The 22,753-nt window shown below is 34.5% G+C and overlaps 1 protein-coding gene across 1 annotated transcript in view; it reads right to left on the bottom strand.

Moving 5' to 3' along the window:
• Window positions 1–22,753, bottom strand: part of LRRK2 (leucine rich repeat kinase 2) — a gene marked incomplete at its 5' end in the record, with an annotated part of 83,808 nt that overhangs the window by 35,967 nt on the left and 25,088 nt on the right. Inside the window, 8 exons of the mRNA XM_017886920.1 lie at window positions 7,037–7,137; window positions 11,957–12,103; window positions 12,755–12,946; window positions 13,098–13,244; window positions 14,069–14,223; window positions 15,085–15,272; window positions 19,927–20,015; window positions 21,044–21,245. Coding sequence (XP_017742409.1) covers window positions 7,037–7,137; window positions 11,957–12,103; window positions 12,755–12,946; window positions 13,098–13,244; window positions 14,069–14,223; window positions 15,085–15,272; window positions 19,927–20,015; window positions 21,044–21,245 — 1,221 coding nt within the window. The remainder of the gene's footprint in view (window positions 1–7,036; window positions 7,138–11,956; window positions 12,104–12,754; window positions 12,947–13,097; window positions 13,245–14,068; window positions 14,224–15,084; window positions 15,273–19,926; window positions 20,016–21,043; window positions 21,246–22,753) is intronic.

Genomic DNA, 22,753 nt, shown 5'->3' with positions numbered 1-22,753 from the left:
CTCCTTTTTTTTTTTTTTTCTCTTTTTTTTTTTTTAAGAGAAGAAGCACATTTTGCACATTGGTTTTTTTTTTTTTTTTTTTTTTTTTTTTTCAATTTCTTCCACCATTCCCTTAATTTGCCTCCCTGCCTATACACTAATTGGCCCTGTAGACATTTTTAATGTACTGACTTCCATCAGAGTTCCCCAAATACATTGTGTAAAATTTGAAATGCATGCTGACAACTAACAAACAAGGCTAAAAAATCAATTTATATAACAAATTACCTACACATTAAAAGAGATTGTCCCAGATTTGTTTCACAGATAAGCTTCTATATGCAAAATGTTTAATTTGCTTCTAGAACTACAGTGTGACTGTAGTTACTACTAATTAAAATGCCCCCAGGATATTTTGTACACACATGAAATTTTCTATTACTCAGAGTAACTGAAGTAGTGTAACTATGTATTTTTTAAAGGTTACAAAATTTTTAGTGTAGCCACTAAGAATTTTTTTGTAATAAATCAAAGGAAAAGTAAGGATATATAGATTCCAGAAATACAGTTGAGTTCTGGTATAAGATGGAAAAATTAGCATTGAATTTTACTTCCTCTCTCACCCTGTTTCTATCTCTCATTCCTAATGTCAATAAAGACTCAGAAAAGGAAATAAATCCCTAGTAGTATCTAAACGAGAGAGAATACAGGAGTAACCACTGTTAACTAACAGTGTATATTCCCCTTCCTTTCCTCGTAAGAGTACCATGATATTTGCTGAGGTACTCAAACCTTTACCCATGCAGCCCATGGACTTTAGTTCAGGCAGAACTGACCCCAACATCAGCCTCTCAGAAAAGGTGAGAATATTCTAAGTAACAGCACCCTCAGGGCCACAGTGATCAGTTCGGTAACAGAGACCTAAAGCCAATTAGCACAGAGCATTGCCCTGAACACAGTGCTTGTTGAGAAAAGCACAGGTGACTCAACTGGGGCTGAGAGACATTTATTTATTTAATGGGTTATTATGTAGGCCATTTGATTCCTTTGAAATGCAAGTCCTCAAAAGAGGTGCCCTCTTTTCTTCTGTACTTGGAATAAGTAATTGTGAAGCCAGTTTACCACAATGGGAAAAGTCATTCTGAAGAAATTAAACCAATATAACAAGGTTAAAGGAATTTTAAAGAAAATTGGCCAGAGTCACTGGAATAAACCAATCCTATAGTGAGTACCTCCCATGACTTTTTTTATGGATGAAAAGAAGATAATTTATCTGATAAGCTCATTGCAGCAAGTTATTGATCTATGAAGAGATGTAGAACAGAGTCTGAAGTATCTAGAACAAGCTTGTCCAACTCGTGGCCCACAGGCCACATGTGGCCCAGGATGCATTTGAATGTGGCCCAATACAAATTCATAAACTTTATTAAAACATTATGAGTTTTTTTTGTTTACTTTTTTTTTTTTTTTAGCTCATCAACTATCGTTAGCCTGCCTTCCTTTGGTAGGTATGGTCTCAGCAGTCCTGGTGATCCCTGCCCACATAACCTAAAACAGAGCATCCCTAAGCAGTACACAGCCCTTAAAGTCTATGGTCTACCTTCTTGTTCAGAAAGTGGTAACTTGAACAAGCAAACCTACATAAATGTGAAGAATGCCCATTCTAGTTATCTTTAATAGTCAATACAGTACTCACTTCACAGATATGAAGTCATCCAAAACTACTCAATTTGGAAAACCAACAATATTAAAGAGAAAGATCAAGGTGAACCCATAGAGCAAATGACCTCAGAGAAAACAGCAATAATGCAAGTAATACAAAAAATTAAATTCCAGTTGATGTGAACAGAAACACTTGAGGATATTTCACCCAAAATATGGCTACAAAAGAACAAGGAGAGGCGATGGAAAGAATTGCTGGAAGTGAAAATATGATTATCAAAACAAAATTCAGCAGAAAACTAAATAATAGATGAGGCAATTCTGAAAACAAACTAGAAACCTGCAAGAGATAGTCAAGTAAGTAACACAAATTATAGATAAAACTTGAAGAGGGAACTCAAACATGGATGAGATAGACCCAGAAGGCTTGTCATCTAATATATACTCTTGGAGCAATGGCAAGCAATAATGAATCATAAGTAACTAGATATAGGCTCCAGAGAAGGAGAGGCTTGACTGGGTTTAGCTTACTACTATATGTATATTATATATCCTATCACCTAACCTGGTACATAGTAGCTGTCAATAAAATGATTAATAAAAGTTAGGGAGGAAATAATAAATAATAGAAGATAATACACAGAAGACAATTTTCACAAAATAATGAATTAGATGGAATGAAAACAACCTACACACAAACATATACTTGTGAAGGTTCAGAACACTGAAAACAAATGAAATTCAAAAGATCAAATTTTCAGTTTTAAAATGAAATTAAAGGTAGCTTAGATAGGAGCAAACATGACTGACTGCAGACTTCTCATTAGCAACAGTGGGCATTAAAATCATCGGAATTTTCTTCAAATTTTGAAGAAAATTATTTCAAAACTAGATTCCTAAAATATAAAGTGTGATAACATATCCACCACATGGGAGGGCAAAATTAAGATATTTTAACATGTAAGGACTGCAAACATTTACTTTACAAACACCTTTTCTTAAAAAAATTACTCAAAGATATTCTTCAACAAAACTAAGGACAATTCAACCAAGAGAAGGCATGGAATCCAAGAAACATTGAGAATAATCAAAGAGGGCAAGGAAACTAACTCATAGATTAATCACTGTGCAAGCAGCCTAGAAATCCATCTCTCCTGTTTAGAGCAGTAAGTCATGTGCTGAATGATGAATGTCTTCAAGAAGAAAGTAGATTCTATTATACAAACTGTATGATTAAGAACTTAGAAACACCTGAAGGCATGATGAAAATATATATCTTTTCCTGAAGTATGTTTTTTTAAAAAATATATATATATAATCAGAAAACCTCAAAAGCTACATAAAATAAATCACCACTGGTACTTAGAAGGTTAAGGTGGGAGGATCACTTGAGGCCAGGAGTTCCAGACCAGCCTGGTCAACCTAGTGAGACTGCGTCTCTAAAACAATTTTTTTTTAAATCAGGGTAAAATGTGGCCTGAATTAAAATATGCCCTTATTTTTATAGATTGATGATAAATACATAACAATAGAGGATCCATTTGACTTTGTTATTTGGAATGTTACTATTCTATTAGGAAAANCATTGAATTTTACTTCCTCTCTCACCCTGTTTCTATCTCTCATTCCTAATGTCAATAAAGACTCAGAAAAGGAAATAAATCCCTAGTAGTATCTAAACGAGAGAGAATACAGGAGTAACCACTGTTAACTAACAGTGTATATTCCCCTTCCTTTCCTCGTAAGAGTACCATGATATTTGCTGAGGTACTCAAACCTTTACCCATGCAGCCCATGGACTTTAGTTCAGGCAGAACTGACCCCAACATCAGCCTCTCAGAAAAGGTGAGAATATTCTAAGTAACAGCACCCTCAGGGCCACAGTGATCAGTTCGGTAACAGAGACCTAAAGCCAATTAGCACAGAGCATTGCCCTGAACACAGTGCTTGTTGAGAAAAGCACAGGTGACTCAACTGGGGCTGAGAGACATTTATTTATTTAATGGGTTATTATGTAGGCCATTTGATTCCTTTGAAATGCAAGTCCTCAAAAGAGGTGCCCTCTTTTCTTCTGTACTTGGAATAAGTAATTGTGAAGCCAGTTTACCACAATGGGAAAAGTCATTCTGAAGAAATTAAACCAATATAACAAGGTTAAAGGAATTTTAAAGAAAATTGGCCAGAGTCACTGGAATAAACCAATCCTATAGTGAGTACCTCCCATGACTTTTTTTATGGATGAAAAGAAGATAATTTATCTGATAAGCTCATTGCAGCAAGTTATTGATCTATGAAGAGATGTAGAACAGAGTCTGAAGTATCTAGAACAAGCTTGTCCAACTCGTGGCCCACAGGCCACATGTGGCCCAGGATGCATTTGAATGTGGCCCAATACAAATTCATAAACTTTATTAAAACATTATGAGTTTTTTTTGTTTACTTTTTTTTTTTTTTTAGCTCATCAACTATCGTTAGCCTGCCTTCCTTTGGTAGGTATGGTCTCAGCAGTCCTGGTGATCCCTGCCCACATAACCTAAAAACAGAGCATCCCTAAGCAGTACACAGCCCTTAAAGTCTATGGTCTACCTTCTTGTTCAGAAAGTGGTAACTTGAACAAGCAAACCTACATAAATGTGAAGAATGCCCATTCTAGTTATCTTTAATAGTCAATACAGTACTCACTTCACAGATATGAAGTCATCCAAAACTACTCAATTTGGAAAACCAACAATATTAAAGAGAAAGATCAAGGTGAACCCATAGAGCAAATGACCTCAGAGAAAACAGCAATAATGCAAGTAATACAAAAAATTAAATTCCAGTTGATGTGAACAGAAACACTTGAGGATATTTCACCCAAAAATATGGCTACAAAAGAACAAGGAGAGGCGATGGAAAGAATTGCTGGAAGTGAAAAATATGATTATCAAAACAAAATTCAGCAGAAAACTAAATAATAGATGAGGCAATTCTGAAAAACAAACTAGAAACCTGCAAGAGATAGTCAAGTAAGTAACACAAATTATAGATAAAACTTGAAGAGGGAACTCAAACATGGATGAGATAGACCCAGAAGGCTTGTCATCTAATATATACTCTTGGAGCAATGGCAAGCAATAATGAATCATAAGTAACTAGATATAGGCTCCAGAGAAGGAGAGGCTTGACTGGGTTTAGCTTACTACTATATGTATATTATATATCCTATCACCTAACCTGGTACATAGTAGCTGTCAATAAAAATGATTAATAAAAGTTAGGGAGGAAATAATAAATAATAGAAGATAATACACAGAAGACAATTTTTCACAAAATAATGAATTAGATGGAATGAAAAACAACCTACACACAAACATATACTTGTGAAGGTTCAGAACACTGAAAACAAATGAAATTCAAAAGATCAAATTTTCAGTTTTTAAAATGAAATTAAAGGTAGCTTAGATAGGAGCAAACATGACTGACTGCAGACTTCTCATTAGCAACAGTGGGCATTAAAAATCATCGGAATTTTCTTCAAATTTTGAAGAAAAATTATTTCAAAACTAGATTCCTAAAATATAAAGTGTGATAACATATCCACCACATGGGAGGGCAAAATTAAGATATTTTTAACATGTAAGGACTGCAAACATTTACTTTACAAACACCTTTTCTTAAAAAAATTACTCAAAGATATTCTTCAACAAAAACTAAGGACAATTCAACCAAGAGAAGGCATGGAATCCAAGAAACATTGAGAATAATCAAAGAGGGCAAGGAAACTAACTCATAGATTAATCACTGTGCAAGCAGCCTAGAAATCCATCTCTCCTGTTTAGAGCAGTAAGTCATGTGCTGAATGATGAATGTCTTCAAGAAGAAAGTAGATTCTATTATACAAACTGTATGATTAAGAACTTAGAAACACCTGAAGGCATGATGAAAATATATATCTTTTCCTGAAGTATGTTTTTTTAAAAAATATATATATATAATCAGAAAACCTCAAAAAGCTACATAAAATAAATCACCACTGGTACTTAGAAGGTTAAGGTGGGAGGATCACTTGAGGCCAGGAGTTCCAGACCAGCCTGGTCAACCTAGTGAGACTGCGTCTCTAAAAACAATTTTTTTTTAAATCAGGGTAAAAATGTGGCCTGAATTAAAATATGCCCTTATTTTTATAGATTGATGATAAATACATAACAATAGAGGATCCATTTGACTTTGTTATTTGGAATGTTACTATTCTATTAGGAAAAGAAGTTAGTGACAGAAGGTTGCATTTTTTTGTCTAAAAGTAGAAATATTTTGGTTCTGTACAAATAAAAAATATATATAAATGGCATTTATTGGTTTTGTCCTCAGAACCAAACTATAGACAAAATGTGAACAATTTAATTGTAAGCACAGAACAGAATATAAACGTTATAAACTTTCACTACATAAAAATAATAGAATAAATTAGGGGACATGAGAAGGTGATGGGAAGAGAAGAAAGAATGGCAGTAATTTTCCTCATCTCACATAGCAAGGAGTCCACATGCTGTCTAGAGTTGGTGTACTAAAAAATCCAAAGTTTTGTAAATCATTCCAAGTTATAATTGTTATATATGAGGAAAACTAATTTAACCAATTTTAAATTTTAGGAAGTGGGCAGGGACAGGAAGTAGGAAATAGGATAAGCGTGCTGACTTTTCCATCTTTGTAGCAAGTAATCAATAGCGGTTCTTACTGAAGTGGATAAATCCAGAAAAGAAAGGTGCAAGCTTACCAGTGAGAGTTTTGGTTTAAGATTTCTCACCTTCAATCAAATTAGCAATGTGAGGTCATGCATTAAACTTCTTCTTTCACTCTGAACACACAGAAGTCATGTTCAATAAAAATAAAAATTATTCTCTCCCTGGACCAGAAATGTAAAAGATAAACACTCTGAAGAAAACAGAAGGTGAAGTCAGGAGCTTGCTAGGCTTCAAGGTCTGGAAGCAAGTGGAGGCAGCTAGGAGTCTGACTACTGTGGAGCACCGGGGACAAAAACATGGCGCTGAAAAGTCCCAAGTTTCTACATTTCTAACAATCTCCCGGATAATGCCTGGCTACTTATCCATGGAGCACATTTGGTTCAGTAAGGTTCTAAAGTAAAAAGAGGAGGGTAAGTGAGTCTTACAAAAGTTTTTACAACATACTATGTATCACAATTGTAAGGATTCTCAGAATATAGTGCTTTGTTTCTCAACAGGAGAAATAACACAAAACTTTCTATTCTGCAAAGAAAAGACAAACTAGAATTGCATAATTAAACTCAAGTAGAAATGTGGTCATTATTTTGCATTTTCACAACTGTACACAAAATAAGAGTTCCAGCAGATTAATAATGTGTAATTTAATATAATTATATTACTGAATTTCTTACTTGTCTTAACAGCCTAAGTGATGTGTGTTTATTAAAAATCTTCACAGCCACTTCTTCTCCTTCATAGGCTGCTCGATAAACTGATCCAAAACTGCCATCACCTGTTGAAAAGAAAATACAAAGCACTTAATTTGTCCAAGCAAAAAAAAAACTAAATAAATTATATCTGTTTTAATTATATCTGTTGTATATTTGAATAGAAATCGGATCTACTTGTTTCATTGAATCAAATCTCCTTTAACATTTCCTCTTCCTTCTACTCCAAGAAAGATACATCTAAAGATTTTGTCCTCAACCTTCTCATCTTTCCTCTACATACAACCTGCTCAATTATGTCATCCACTTCTGTGACTTCATCTATCCCTCTAACGTAGATAATTTTCACATTTTCACTTATAGCCACCTCCTAAGTGCTCTTCTACACTTCTAACTTTGTGTTGGATATTTCACTGGTATGCCCTTCCAACTCAATCACAGCCTATCAAAAGCCATATTTATTATCTTTTCTCCTAACCAGTTTTTATTCTACCTTCCATATAGCTAATGATAACAAGACAAAAGCTCTTTTTGAGGTCTTTCTAGAGTTAAAATTGACAAATCATTTTAACTCTTGCTCTGGTCTAACCCCACGGCTAACACTGGCAGTTCACTGTGTAGCCTCATTCACATTCCCTTCCTCTCCATTTCCACTATCACCACACCCATTTGGTGGCCTCAGAGCCTTCTGCTGAGTCCCAAGAGGCCTCCTGAGTTCCTTACTTCCAACTCATTCTCTCTCTCTTGCAAAATTAATTTTCCTATCATTCTACTTTGATTGTGTCACTCTCCTGCTCAAACACAAATTATTCCATGTTGCCTATGAAACTAAATCTAAATTCAGCTCCACAGTCATATTGTGGCCCCTAAATCCTTTTAAAGTTCTCTTCTTGTTCTTCTCATTCTCAAGGCTCGAGTTCAGTAGCTTTCCCTGCCCCAGTCCTGGCTGAACAATACATCTGAGGAACTTTTTAAAACACTAATGTCTAGGTTCAAAGATTTTGATCTAATTAGTCCCAAGAGAAAATAGTCATCAGATTTTTTCTTCTTTTAATTCTATATTTAGTAGAATTAGTAACGAGCAGGTAAGGTTGAGAACAAGTGCTCTAGACAAACCGGAATAGCCAAAATTTCCTGAGCATGCTTTGTACCTTCAAGCCTCCATACCCTTGATGAGCTCTGCTACTCCATCATCACCACCTCCAGGGAGTTTATCAAGCCTATAGGGACCAATACATACCAAGAAATAGAGGCCTGCCTCAGAAACTGACCACAATCAGCCCCATGGACTGTTACTCTCCAACGACATTCAGCAAATCCTGTTTATACAATATTTATGGTTCTCATATAGTGCCTTGAAATGTAGTCACTTGATGGATATAAGTGAATACACGCAAAACAGTCTATAAGAAAATATAACAACCTGTAATTTCCAAGTGGTGAAATTACACATCTATGGAAAGCTTCTACCTATTTGTTTATTTTTTATACATCTATAATGAGCATATATAATTATATTTTATGCTCAGAGACAGAGTATATTAAAATAATTAACTCATTTGAGCATGTCTTGTATTTCTACTAGATTGTAAATATGTTAAAAGTATTATTTGCATCTTATCAGTCTTGGTATTCTCTCACTCTATCCCTCCAGTACTTAATAAATATTTGACTTTTTAAAACCATTAGTTAGGATTGTTGGTATTGAGAGAGTTTCAGGGGAAACTGTTATATATTGGAATCAGAAATAGAATCGGGTAAACAGAAGAGGGAAAAGAGAAAGAAAGCAAGTAGAGGGGAAAGGGAGAGAACGGGTCGGAGAGATGGAAACATACAATAGATGCATCTTGCTCTGTTTCCCCTCAATCTGGACAGCTATCAACAATAAAGAGAAATTGTAATGGAGCATAGAGAAGCAACATACTCTAAGGAGATACATCAAAATTTCAAGATGGAGTAGGGATTTCTAATTTTTAAAGCCCTTCTCTATTTGAGAATCACTGCTGCATTAATATGGAGTATGGATTGTCATGTCTTTCAGGTGACTGAGAACAAAAATAAAGTTAAGGACTACTATTGTGCATTTGTGATATCCAGGTTGGAAGGAAAACTGAAGGCAAGGAAATTTTCCTAATCCCTCAAATCACACCACGGAAGTGGAAGTACCTGTCTTGGCTCTCCAGAAAAATAAATAGCTCCACAAAGAGGAAATGTACCTTGTAGCTTCCTAGATGCATGAACAAAATCCCATACATTTATATTTTAAAATATATTCACAAAACAAGTCTATTCATATCTATTAAGGTGGGTCGTATTAGTCACTGCATAATAATTACTGCTATCTGGGAAAAAGAGAGTTTTCAAAAAGCCTGAATGTACTGCTGCCCTACAATAAAAACGGGAAGAGGGAAAATGGAGAGAGGCATGACCTTCTCCAGATTACCCTGATATAAAGATGCTGGAGTCTCTACCTGTAAAATGTTTTTAGAAGGATGCACCTAATTTGTTAAATCACGGGTACTCAACCCCACCCCTTATCTTTGGCAACATCCGGAGACATTTTGATTGTCACACCTGAGGGAAGAAGGGGAGATACTACTGACATCTAGTGGGTAGAGGCCAGAGATGCTGCCAAACATCCTACGATGCACCTCACCTCGGTAACAGTCATCCCAGCCAAAATGGCAACAGCTCAAAGACTGAGAAACTCCTATCTAGACTGCTTTCTGTAAATGAACATGGGATTTATGGATTTATGGGACATAGGTCTAGAGAAGGGAGAGTAATCACAAACATTTTCTTATCTGTGTAACTAAACAGACTTGTTTATTTGTTTCTGTTTTGTTTTTGTTTTTTGAGATAGAGTCTCACTCTGTCACCTAGGCTGGAGTGCAGTGGAACAATCTCGGCTCACTGCAACCTTCACCTCCCAGGTTCAAGCAATTCTCTGCCTCAGCCTCCCGAGTAGCTGAGAGTACAGGCACCTGCCACCACACCCGCCTAATTTTTTTTGTATTTTTAGTAGAGACGAGGTTTCACCATCTTGGTCAGGTTGGTCTTGAACTCCTGACTTCATGATCCACCCGCCTTGGTCTCCCAAAGTGCTGGGACTACAGGAGTGAGCTACTACACCCGGTCAACTAAACAGACTTTGTAAATGATGTTTCCACATACACTACTCAAAACGTGTCCATTCATCTGAAACACATTTTAATGCAGGAAAAAGAAATATTTTAGGGATCTGCGTCTGACAGTTTGGGATTTCTTCAGAGGAAGGATGCACTATGTCTGGTACTTTCCTGTATACCTTGAAGTTTGGAGTTCATTAAAATGTAGTAGGATTCAGCATTGACAATTTAGCATTTTGTGTTAATCCTCTATTACTAATACATTAACTTCCTCAGTTCCAAAGCATTTAAATTCATCCTAAACTTCCCAATGAATGCCAATATGAAAGGTATAAAGGTGTTTATTTAGCTTTAAACATCATGTCCCAAATTTTGGACAATTTTTTGCTAAGAATATTATGTCCTGACTGACAGATTTTAGGCATTATCTCTGGGGTAATTTGATTAAAATTAAATTTATACACACAACAACAACAAAAACTAAACAAAGTAAGGTCAAACTTGTCTTTAAATGTTTTACATTAAATCAGTCTAATGCATTTCTTAGTTGTCTCAATGACTCTCTGGAATGTTTAAAACTTGAGTACGTCAGCCTACTGTTAATAATAACATACTGTATACTTGTAAATTGCTATTAGAGTAGATTTTAAAACTTCTCACCACAAAAATATGTATTTGAGATAATGTATATGTTAAATAGCTAAACTTCTCCATTCCACAACATATACATATATCAAAACATCATGTTGTATACCATAAATATATACAATTTTTACTTGTCAATTAAAAAAATAAATTTTTATAAAATATATTAAAAAAAAAAAAACAAACAAACAATAACCAAGGAGTCAGATAGATCATGGCATCACAGGCCTTGTAAAGACATTAGCTTTTATTCTGAGAGACATGAGAAGCCACACATGTAATCTACGGAATAACATACAGTAACATATCTTATGTTGACTGCTTCTTTCCCAAAGTAGTTATAATGCATACATTTTTCATCTTCTGAAGTGTATGAACATTTTTTAAAAACATCTTTTAGGCCTAAAAATCCATGTACAATGATAGGACAGGTCCAGGAAGTCAAGATACAAATGAGAATATTGGAACATGGTTACCATACTTCACCTTTTCTCAATGAACACCTAAACATGCTACATGAATTCAATGTTTTCCATCATACTCTATTGAAAATAACAGATTGAATTCATGGAACCAACAAATGTAAATTGTTCAGCATACCAAAAAAAAAAAAAGAATTTGAGTATATCACCATGTGACACTTCTGACTTTTAATTTCAAGGCTTTTATGAATATTTCTATGAGAATTCAGCATTGTCACACTCAGTCATAAAACCCCTGCTATGACTACACTGAGGTGTGCTTCCTTTACCTATTCTGTCATTTTAAATACAAAATATGGCTGCTTCACTTAACTCACCTGAAAACTTTCTTATTTGCCTCCCATATCCCTGGCAATTAAGGCAAATACAAAGATACGTTTCATCAATATTTGTGCTTTCACGATAATCTCATCCTCATCTTGATCCTAGTCTACATGATTATGTGCAAAGCAAATTCCAGATCTGTAACATGATATTCCTTTAAAATATATCATTCCAAATAAAAAACATTATAACAAATATACGAAGACAGTAAACATCTATGACAATATAATTATGAGATCTATTTTCTAAATTATAAGGAGAAAATACATCCTAATTTTATTCTCAAATTAACAAAAAGAAATTACCTAGGAGAAACTCTGGAGTTTGTTCAAATTCCAGCTCATCATTATTCAACATAATATTTCTAGGCAGGTCAGCCAAAATCAAGTCAGGGGCAATCTGAGATATTGGAATGGTGAGCCTTGGTTGATCTGGATTTACTAAGAGATCTCCTGAAAAGTAATAAAACATTTTTTTAAATAAAAACAACATTTAAGGAGATACATAAATCTGTGGTTTTGATATGAAAAAATAATGGAATATTTTCTATAATTTCTAACCCCTCCCTTTCTAACCAATCCTATATTTCTCTAGAAAATTTGAGAACATTTTAAAGATTCACTTAATTATCTATCTACTTGGAATTTCAAAATTTTATTCCTACGTTCACTTGTAGAATTCTGAACTGCTGCAGACTACCAGACATCTGACTAGAAAGTTATCTATTCTCTGCTTTTGCCACATTCATGAAGCTGAAGCTGTTATTATATGGCAGACTTGTTGGTCAATTGCATCCGTGTATTGTCCATTTGAATCTTTATAACAATTCTATGAGATAGATGTGGTTGGTATTCCTATTTCACAGATGAGGATATGTTGCTCAATGAGCCAGCATTCAAACCCTCAAATCAACATTTTCTGAATCTAGGATACAAGATTTTATTGATAATAAATATAATCCAGTTTTCTGAACAGTCCCTATAACTGAATATACTATTTTTCAACTCATCCCTTATGAATAAGAATATGTACATTTAATAAAAGTCATTTTGTAAGTATTGAAGGATCACTTAAACGCATTTGCAAGTTGTTTCAAAACATACCTTCCTCTGCTTTCTTCATCAAGTCATCAAGTAAGATTTTTTGATGCTCCTCACCATCATTAAAACTATATAATGCCCATTTCTTCAACAGAGTTTCTCCTTCACCACAAATATCAATCTCCAGCAACCCAGGAAACCATTCCTCCATGAGAGAATCAATGTGGTCCACAACTTGGCCCAAAAGAATACAGCCTACATGATTGAAAACAGAGCTCAACGTCTTGTCTAAACCTCATACTGTCACAAAGCTTTAAGATAAAAGTTTTTTGTTTATATACATATATTTTTTTAAGTTTAGATTTCTTTAGTGTTACAATTGAAGCATTTAAATTGATTTCCTTACCTTTTCTACAAGAAGGAACTGTAATTTTTAAGAAACTCTCTGGGTGATTGTCTAAGACTTCAGATCCTACCAGACAATAAGCTTCAGGAGACCAATTTAAGTAGATGCCTTGTCGCCAATACATTCTGTTTGGGCGAAGTGCTCGTTCTAAAAGAAATTTAAGTGGATCCAAATGGAGCTGTTTATTAACTACTTCCTAAATTAAAGGGAAAAAATCTACTGCATACACCACAAGTGATCGTAATACAGATCTATTCATTTTGAAAGAAAGTATTGGGTTGTTAATGGTATGAGTCCTCATCCATATCTATTAAATATTTTATCCATAACTTTACAATAAAACGAGTTAAATCCCCTGTAGATTAAGACCCATTTCAGGTTGATGCTGTTAAGCAGTTTAATAGGCTTAACCGATGAAGAAAGAGAATCATAAATCAGTCCTCATAATTTTCAAAAAGAAATTGATTGTGCTAAACCCAAAACTTTCTGAACTTTTTAATGCAATGTAACTACCTATATGTTGATTAATTCCAATCAAAGTAAGGTTTATTTTGGAAACCTGTAACACCTGTGTAAAGTTAATTTTAATCCCCAAAATGGTATTTTCCCTTTGGAGTACCAAAATGTCTCTATTTATTTTAGAGGAAAGAGTTAGGATTATAAACACCGGATTTGCTCTTTTTTTTGTAAATGGCTTAGTGGCTGTGCAACAGAAAAGAGATAATCACAGTCCCTACAATGTAATCATGGCCAAGAGCTGAGTGAGCACCTAAGGAATTTTCTTCCTGACAAATTGGATGAGGTTATATGTGCTTGTGTATCTTTACATTGCCTACTCCAAGGTTTTATGAGCGTATTTTCTAATTCTTCAGCTGCCTTCCAAACAAGTAAACTCTGAGAAAATGGCATATTACTTTTCATATGCCATTTCCCTAATTTCTCTAAATATTAAGTCTTCATTAAATACTTACCTCTCCCTGAAAGCATGTAAGGTGAAATCTCAAGTAATCGATTGATTAACCTCGACCAAAATCCCATTGGGAAATAAGGCATTTCATATAGTCGGATGATAATTTCAGAGTTCTCACAATGGGGAAGCTCTATCACAGGCCTGTGGTCAGACAAACTAAAGGAAAAAGGACACTATGGTTATACAGCCTCACAGAATACCCAAAAATGTTGAGCAAATGATTTTACTGCTTAAAATCAATGAAGGTAACCATTCCAAGCAACTGTGGCCTTTTTGTAACATTGTTTCACTACGTGTTTTCCTGCACCAAAATTCAGAGGTCATTAATCAATTCAAATGCATGCTCAGATGTAGATGCATGAAATATTTTTGGTAATCCCTGTGCACTAATACATAAATTATTATAATTAGTTATGCATAGACAAATATAATTTTATATAAATCCTGAAAAATACATGTCCTAGAAAAAAGGTGTATATTTATTTTTACAATTGGCTGCATCCATCAATCAATGTAATTTGCACATTTCAACATCATATTACTTTATAACATTTCCCACTTGCTTATAAAGGAGTAGGACAGCCATAGTATAGGCTAAAACTTAGGCATCCACTGTGATGCCATAAATGGTTTTAAAATTCTGTTGAAAACTCACTATCTTCTCAGAACTTGCTTAATAAACTCTCTCAGTGTTGTTTAAGAACACACACATACACAAACAGGGATGCACACACCCACACATACACACACATTTCTCTCCACTATTTACCTTTCTTAAATAATTTAAACAGTGATAAGCCAACTAGTAACTATATATATAAAATAAGTTTTACTATATCTTTAAAGTGTCAGATGCAATGTTTCATTCCAAAATAAGTATGTCAGCAGAAAGTTTACACTGGAAGCAAAATATATTTATTTATTTATTTAATACATCTATTATAGACTACAGTTACTTTGACAATTAAAAGGATAGTGAATTTCCATGTAGCAATTATTTTTTAAGGTTTTCTTTACCTGCTTGGAACCAGCAAATATTCTTCTCCTATTGGCAAAGCAATCTGGAATTTTTCTAGGAGCTTAAAATACTGTGACATGTAGTTCTTTGGAAATCTCCTTTTCTTCGAAAGAAATTTTTCCACATCTCTACGTGAAATAATTCCCTTAGGGTGTTTTGGACAACCTTCCACTTTCACTGTCAAAATCTGAAAGATTGAGTCATAAATAATCACTAGAATTTGTTTTCTGAAATGTTGCAAATTTAAAGCATTTTAGGTCTCTTTGCTCAGAAAGATTTTAATGTTTTCAAGTGCAACAAAGTACCTAATTTCTCTAGCAACTATGTGGCCTAGAAGCCCAGAGGGGCATTCACTCTCAAAAAAAAAAAAAAAAAAATTGTTAAATTAAGGGAGTTAACTCAGATCGGAAATCATTGAACTTCTCTGGAACCAATGAACATCAATATTTCCCTAGCTTCAGTGAAAAGATCAATCCAATACTTCACCTCTGTTTTGCAGTCTCATCAATAATATATTCCCAGGAAAATGATCTTCCAGACAATTATCAATACAGGTTTGAAACAGAAATATTACTTCACATTTATATACTAGGAGAGGGTTTCCATGAATAGGAAGACAGACGGTGTAGTAGAGTTTCATGATTCTCAAAGTAACTACTGCATTTTGATGGATTCTACTTGCAGTGTCTGGGTCAGTAGGTCTGGGATGAGGTCTGAGAATCGGCTTTTTTAGCGAGCAACCCTGATGATTCTAACACAGAGATCACACTTTGAGCTTTGATCATTGTCATGGCAGTTAAAACTCAGAACCCAGATTCAAATCCAGGCTCTGCTACTAGCTGTGTCACCCTGGGAAAGGTATTTGATTTCTTTAATGCACAGCTTTCTTCTCTGTAAAATGAGATAGTAAAAGTGATCGTCTTAGATTGCCCTGAGAATGAAATAACACATGCAAAGCACGCAAAGTACATATGACAAATTTTAGCATATTTATCTATACATTCCAATTTATTTTGCTTTACAAATTCACTTTAAAAAGAGGTTTGTATTTAATTTTCTTTGGTAGATCTATAATGTTCAAGGAATACTTAAACAGAAGCAAACATTATTTATGCTATAATGTAGTTGAGTGAAATACCAGGTTATAAAGTCCTTAGGCCCAAGGACTTGTCTTACCCATCTCTATATTTCTATTTTGTTTGCACAGTATTTATTGAATCAATGAATGCATGATTGATTGTACATATTGGTATTTAATGACACTGTGCAATGGGCCTATAAATAATAAAAACTGTTGTTTAAGACTTCTCCCATGTTGTGTACTTTATAGCAATTCCAGATTGCTGTTACAATTCAGGTGGTAAAGAGAATTATTTGCTCTTTTAGTGTTTTTTAAGTGCTAAGACCTTTTTTTGACAACTCATCTCCAACTACACTTCATATTTTCTTCGTAGCACCCACTCAACATATTATATGTTTATTTATTACTTCTTTTCTCTCATTTGAATATTAGCCCTATGAACGTAACTCATAGGCCCTGGAGTCAAACGACTTGGTTTGAAATTCTAACTCTACCTCTTCCTGAATGTGTACCATTGGGTAAATTATTCAACCTCTCTGTCAATCAGTTTCTTCATCTGTATCACAGGGGTTAATAAAATATCATTTGGAAGGGTTGCTGTGAGAATTACATGAGATAATCTTTGAAAAGCACATATTAACCTCATGGGTGTTAGCCATTATTATCTAGTTTTTCTAATTTATTTTACTAAGATACATTTATTTTTTAAAGAGTTTGTGCTTGACTTTCCTAGTGGATCTATAGCATGCTACCACTATTTACAGCAGAAGTTTCCAAAGATGGACACATCATTTCTATCCCTATACACAGGTGCTATCCATATGGAGTCTATTTCCCTTCCCCTTTATTCTGAGGTAGGTTTGTGGTTTCTCTGGTTACTAGAATGTAGCAGAATTAATATTTTTGCCAGTCCTCGGCTTAGCCTTTAAGAGGACAGAAAAATTCTGCTTCATTTCTCTTGGTAACCAGCCACCATGAAAGATGTCCAATTACTCCGTAATCACCACGCCACGAGGAAGCCCAACCTAGCCATATGATAGGCCACATGGAGAAGCACCAATACTCCAAAAACGTGCACGTACCTTTCTTGCACTTTCCAGCTCAATTTAATGAATGAAGCCAAGTGAATGACCCTTGCCAATACCGTGTGGAGCAGAACCATGCAGCTGAGCCCAGTCAAGCCACAGAAGAATGAGAAATGATAAATTGTTCACATTTTAAGCCTCCAAGTTTTGAGGGGGTTTGTTACGTAAGAATAAAATCTGCAACATTATCTTGACTTCATCATCTTTAAAAGAGCTCCTAACATTCCTTCAACCTCACAACCTGAATAGCTAACTGATGCCTTATTCAAGGACAGAGAATTTTCCAAATTCCTTTGTATTTCTCCCATATATTTTTATCAAGGTTAAATTGCCATATAAGCTTTTTAATGTTCCACCTGATGAATTCAATAGGTCTCTTTCATATCTCTTTTATCATACAGTTAAATGAGTCTTGTAAGCTTCTCCCTGCCTTAATGGTACCTTTTAAAATAAGTTTAGTGACCTTACAGCTCGGGGCACATAGAGTGGGTGGGCTCATTAGAGCTTCTGCACCATGAAATTATTCATGCCCTTGCCTTGATTCATGAAGGTGAATACTCTTATTTATTTTTGCTAATAGCTGTCAGACAAGTTGCTCTTGGTTTCACTTGATTATTTAAGAGCTTTCATTTCCTTTAAACCTTAGTGAGAAAATGACATTATATTTCAATTTATTGGCATAAATAAAAATGATAGTACTTCTTTTTTAGGTTAATAAGAAATTTAAATTATCATTTTATTGACATTTTAAATCTGTCTTTCAAAGTAACTTTGAGTGGCTCAAATTAACTTAATTTTACTTAAGTTATCATATTTATAACTATGCTAATGAGAAGAACTTTCATGGATTTTCAACTTAATTACTCCACAAAATCTTTAGGAATTTTATTGCAGTCACAGTGAAAATCTGCTTAAAAGGGGGATTCTGATGCAAACTTCTTCCTTATTCTACTGTACAAGATATGCCCACCCTAATGTTCACATGTGTGCGATTTCAAGTGTTCCATAGTGACATGGAAACACATCACTTTAGGGAGCAACTATGGCGTTTCCTTGACTAAACGGAGTTGAGTTACCTCCTGATAGCTACCATGCGCCAACTAGGACAACAAAATTGCTGGATGTATTTAAAACTTCCTTTGCTGTACAGGATGCAGCTACCTACACATCTTTTTTATTTGTGCCCATAAATGACACACTTTCCAAAACTACGTGAGTACCTCTTTACAGTTCTGAATTTTTAAAAATTTCCTAATTAACATTCTTTAAATTGCCAAATAGATCCAGTATAACATTGGCTAACATTTACCCCTCACTTACACTGAACTAGGGAGGCAATATAGAAGACAACTGTTATTTTCCTTATTTAAAAAATAAGTAAACAAAAGCTTAATGCATTAAGAAATTTCACAGAACTAATAATTAATTACAAGAGACTGAAGCATCGGTCAAGGTGATGCTCGAGTAAGTGCTCTGGGTCACATTACTGTCTCCATTATCGTTTAATAATTGAGTAAAATCACACGATCCATGACATATGTGCAGAAGGTTGAAAGTCTAATTTAAAAATACCTACCAAAATAGCAGTAACTAGCACACTGCAAACAATCACTGATTGCAATGTTTCAATATGCTCTCGAGTTCATGGTACTGGATTTAGCCTCGACTGAGTTCTCTCTTCACAATAGCTTCCTTTTTTTCCTTAGATGGAATTTAGGAACAATTATTCAAGACTGTCTGAGTGAATTTAATTACCTTTATGGTTTAATTGGAAGAGATATTTCTAATATAAAAATATATAACAATTTTAGGGACTCGGGCAGCCACATGCAAAACTATAAATTTTACTCATCAACAAATCAGAAGCTTAATGTTTCTCAACTAGGGTCATTTTCACATTCTCCAAGCAATATTTAGCAATGTTTGGATACATTTTTGCTTGTCACAGCTAGAGGATATTACTTACATCTAGAATATAAAGTCCAAAAATGCTGCCAACATGCAACAATGTGCAACAAAGAATTATCTGGCCCAAAATGTCATCATGCTGGCGTTGAAAAGCCCTGAGGTAGTATGCTTTGCTCAAATGGTCTTTTATGTCAAAGCTACAGAGATGGTTTATTGTAACTAATTAAACTCACTGGTAATGGATTATCATTCGGAGAAAAAACCATTTTCCATGTGAAATATAAGAAAAAAGCAGCTATAACCAACGCCATCCAAAGTTTTCAAAATCGTAAGCATTTAAAGTTCAGATCATTTCACTTCAGTCAAAACTCCCCTCCATGTTATCTAGACAGAGGTTTCACAGGCTCAGCAACCCAATTTTCTTCTATGTGTTTACCCCAAGGATTTCCATAAAGCCTTCGTTCAATTGACTAATTCAGTAACCAAACCAATGACCTCATCAGGATCTAGTAAAGCAGCATGGGACAGAGTGATACAAACATCTGTATGTGGCTTGAAAACCAAGTCATGGAAGTGAACTCAAGACATCTTTCCTTCTTCCATGAAGCTCTTCAAGTAGTCTTCTATGTGAAATGTTCCACAGTCTTCTAAATTCACAAAAGTTTCTGCCTTAACTAAACCCAAACTCTGAAATGCTCAATGCTCTGGGCGCCATCTGTTCTATGCTTTGACCATAACCCCGTGCCACAAAAATAAAAGACACCAACCTGTGCCATGATTTTACAAAGCCACTTGGGTTCCACAAAATACAAGTCACTTAACTGCAGTGCTGGGTCTTGAAAATGAAGAAGGACTCCTGTAGTAAAAATTCATCAAACAGTGAAACATGGAATGTAGAACAAATATCAAGGGGCTTTAGAAAGAATCTAGTCCAACTTCCTCATTTTACAGGTAAAGAAATTTCAGCATACCTAGTGGCAGAGCTGGGACTAGAAGCTGTGCATCCTATGGTCTAAAGTCCCAATATTATAATGGAGTATTTTTAAACTACATAAAACAATCATATATAAACATATTTGAGACACTGACATGCATTACAAAGCATATTTCATGCATACATAGAAATTCATAATTTTCTGTTTTGCTTGCTGAATAAACACTACAAAGACATGTTTTATTTTCAAATACAGATAAGAAACACAGAATATTTCAGCATACCTTAAGAACAATGGGGAAAAGGAACAGATCATAAACCACGGGAAGCTATTTTTTACACAACAGAATCTAGGGATCAAAAGCAGCTTCCCAGTCACTTACTCTAGTACTATCAAACAACTCACACATTTCTGGCAAAGTAATATGATCAAATACACAATCAGCACTGAAGTTGGTTTGAGAATTTTCATCTTTGAGATCAACATTTGATGGAAGAGAGCTAGATCTTCCATTCAGCACCTGCATCATCTCAGGGAGCCATTGATTCTCAAAGCGTCCCATTCCAACAATAATTCCCCTTTGCATTATAAAAATAAGTTTCACATGCACTAAACTCATTTGACATTATGGAAGGCTGTGGCTGTGCTCCAGGTTCCACAGCTCCTGAATAGTACAAGTAAGTTCTAGAACCCAAATATTTTAACTCCCACTCAGGGAATCTTTCCACTACTTTACTCCTAGGTGATTTCTAAATTTGTTTTCTTACAACACGATACATGATTTGTCATCCACACACATGATGATCCTCCAAAAAGAAAAAAATCAGTGGCCTATTAAAGAACTGTATGGATATTCTCTCAGCTTTGAATGTAAATTCTATACAAGATTCAGAAACACTTTTATAAGTTATTACAGCTGAGCTTTGAAAATAAGGAAAGAAACACAAACCTGATTCATTTAGAAAGTGAACTGCGTGAGGAAGCTCATTTTCATCTAACTGCAACTGATTTTCTCTCACTAGTTGTAATAATCGTTTCTGGTCAATTACAGGAAATTCAACTGGCACATTTTTACGCTCCGATAAAATTATTTTCTCAAGTTCTACATAGCAGTCTGGAATCAGCTGTCCAACAACAGGCTGATCTCGGATCTATGAAATTACAAATGACAAGCCGTAAAAATCTATTTTATTCGTGTATTTGTCAAATGGTTGGCAAATTCAGTGCTAACAGTTTTTACAGAAACAGATATGTTATTCACAAGTACATTTTAAATAAAATCAAAATATAATAAAAGCTCCTTAGATTGTAAGGAATAAGTACAATGAAATTAAAATAGGAAAACTGTTGATCCAGAGACAAATTAGGAAATACCAAATAAAATAGTATGGAAATGTTTATCTCGCTATCCAGAAATTCCATGGCAAAAAACAAGATAAATCACTAACCATAAGAAAGACTTTTTATATCTTAAGACATTAAACTTAATGTGAAACAGACACGCTAGCATAAGATATCAGTACAAATTACAAGAGCTTTTGGATATTACATTTTAAATATTCAAGGTAAAACATTAATTTTGTGCTTGTTATTTGTAAAATGTTACATTGATGGGATGTATATATCAACAGTGAAACCTGGAGACATAAAATCCCACTCAAGTTGTGTTTTTCATGGAACCTTGAATTTGGGAAAATGAGAAATCATCTAAACACCAGTGATTGTGCTAGGAGAGGATGATCATTGTTCTGTTGCTTTTAGAATCTAATCACTGTCTACAAAATGAGAAATACATTTAAAAAAAGATTTTTTAAAGAATGGGCTTAAGAGAATAGTTTCTATAATAAAAGTGTCTTCCAAACATTTTTTAAAATATAATTTCAAATAGAAAAGCAACTCTTAATAATATCCGCAATGCCTTTAAGAACCACCAGATGGCAAACTCTCCCTATTTCTGGACCTATGGAAATTACATATTCTTTTCACCTGAAAATAAGAAACAGAATTTCTGCTTAAATTCTTACACTTACTACAAATAGAAATTCAGCATACATAGACAAAAAATTAACTTGGTCTTTTTCATTTGTGACTAAAACCTTAAGGAGACAACCATAACCATTATTCTGTATTTACCTGCGAATGGTTACTCAAGAGACTGTTTTCGTGTGTCTTTTGACCCAGAGAATTGGAGATAATTTCACTAATTTCCACTTTTCATGTTCCCTCTCAGAGTCATTCATAAACTAAGATGAAATGGAACTTCAGATTGAGGTTTATGTTTTAATCCAAGGAGGGAAACCTCCATACAAAAGTAAACAAGAGTTCTCAAAGAAAGCAAATCAAGTAGAAACGGGATGAGTTGTAGGGGACTAGGACTCAAAGCCTAAAGGGATGCCTGCTCTGCTAATGGGCTGAACAAGATTAAAAGGAGTATTGTCGGCATTGAACTCTGTATTGTCCTGCTTCTTCTTTCAGCATGATTATCAGTTCACTGACAGGCTGAGTCAAAAAAATAAAACTTAAAGTGTCTGCACAGACACATGTTAATAATGTTGAGACAGAAAAAGATTAGAGAAGAGCTAAGATCAAAGGGAAAGATGAAAAATAAATGAGAGGACAAAAAAAGATCTCTAATAGATTAAAAGCTGCTCTTTGAATT

Source organism: Rhinopithecus bieti, unplaced genomic scaffold (genome assembly GCF_001698545.2).
Source record: "Rhinopithecus bieti isolate Rb0 unplaced genomic scaffold, ASM169854v2 scaffold_16691, whole genome shotgun sequence".
Taxonomy (NCBI): domain Eukaryota; kingdom Metazoa; phylum Chordata; class Mammalia; order Primates; family Cercopithecidae; genus Rhinopithecus; species Rhinopithecus bieti.
This window is presented reverse-complemented; position numbering and strand designations above follow the sequence as displayed.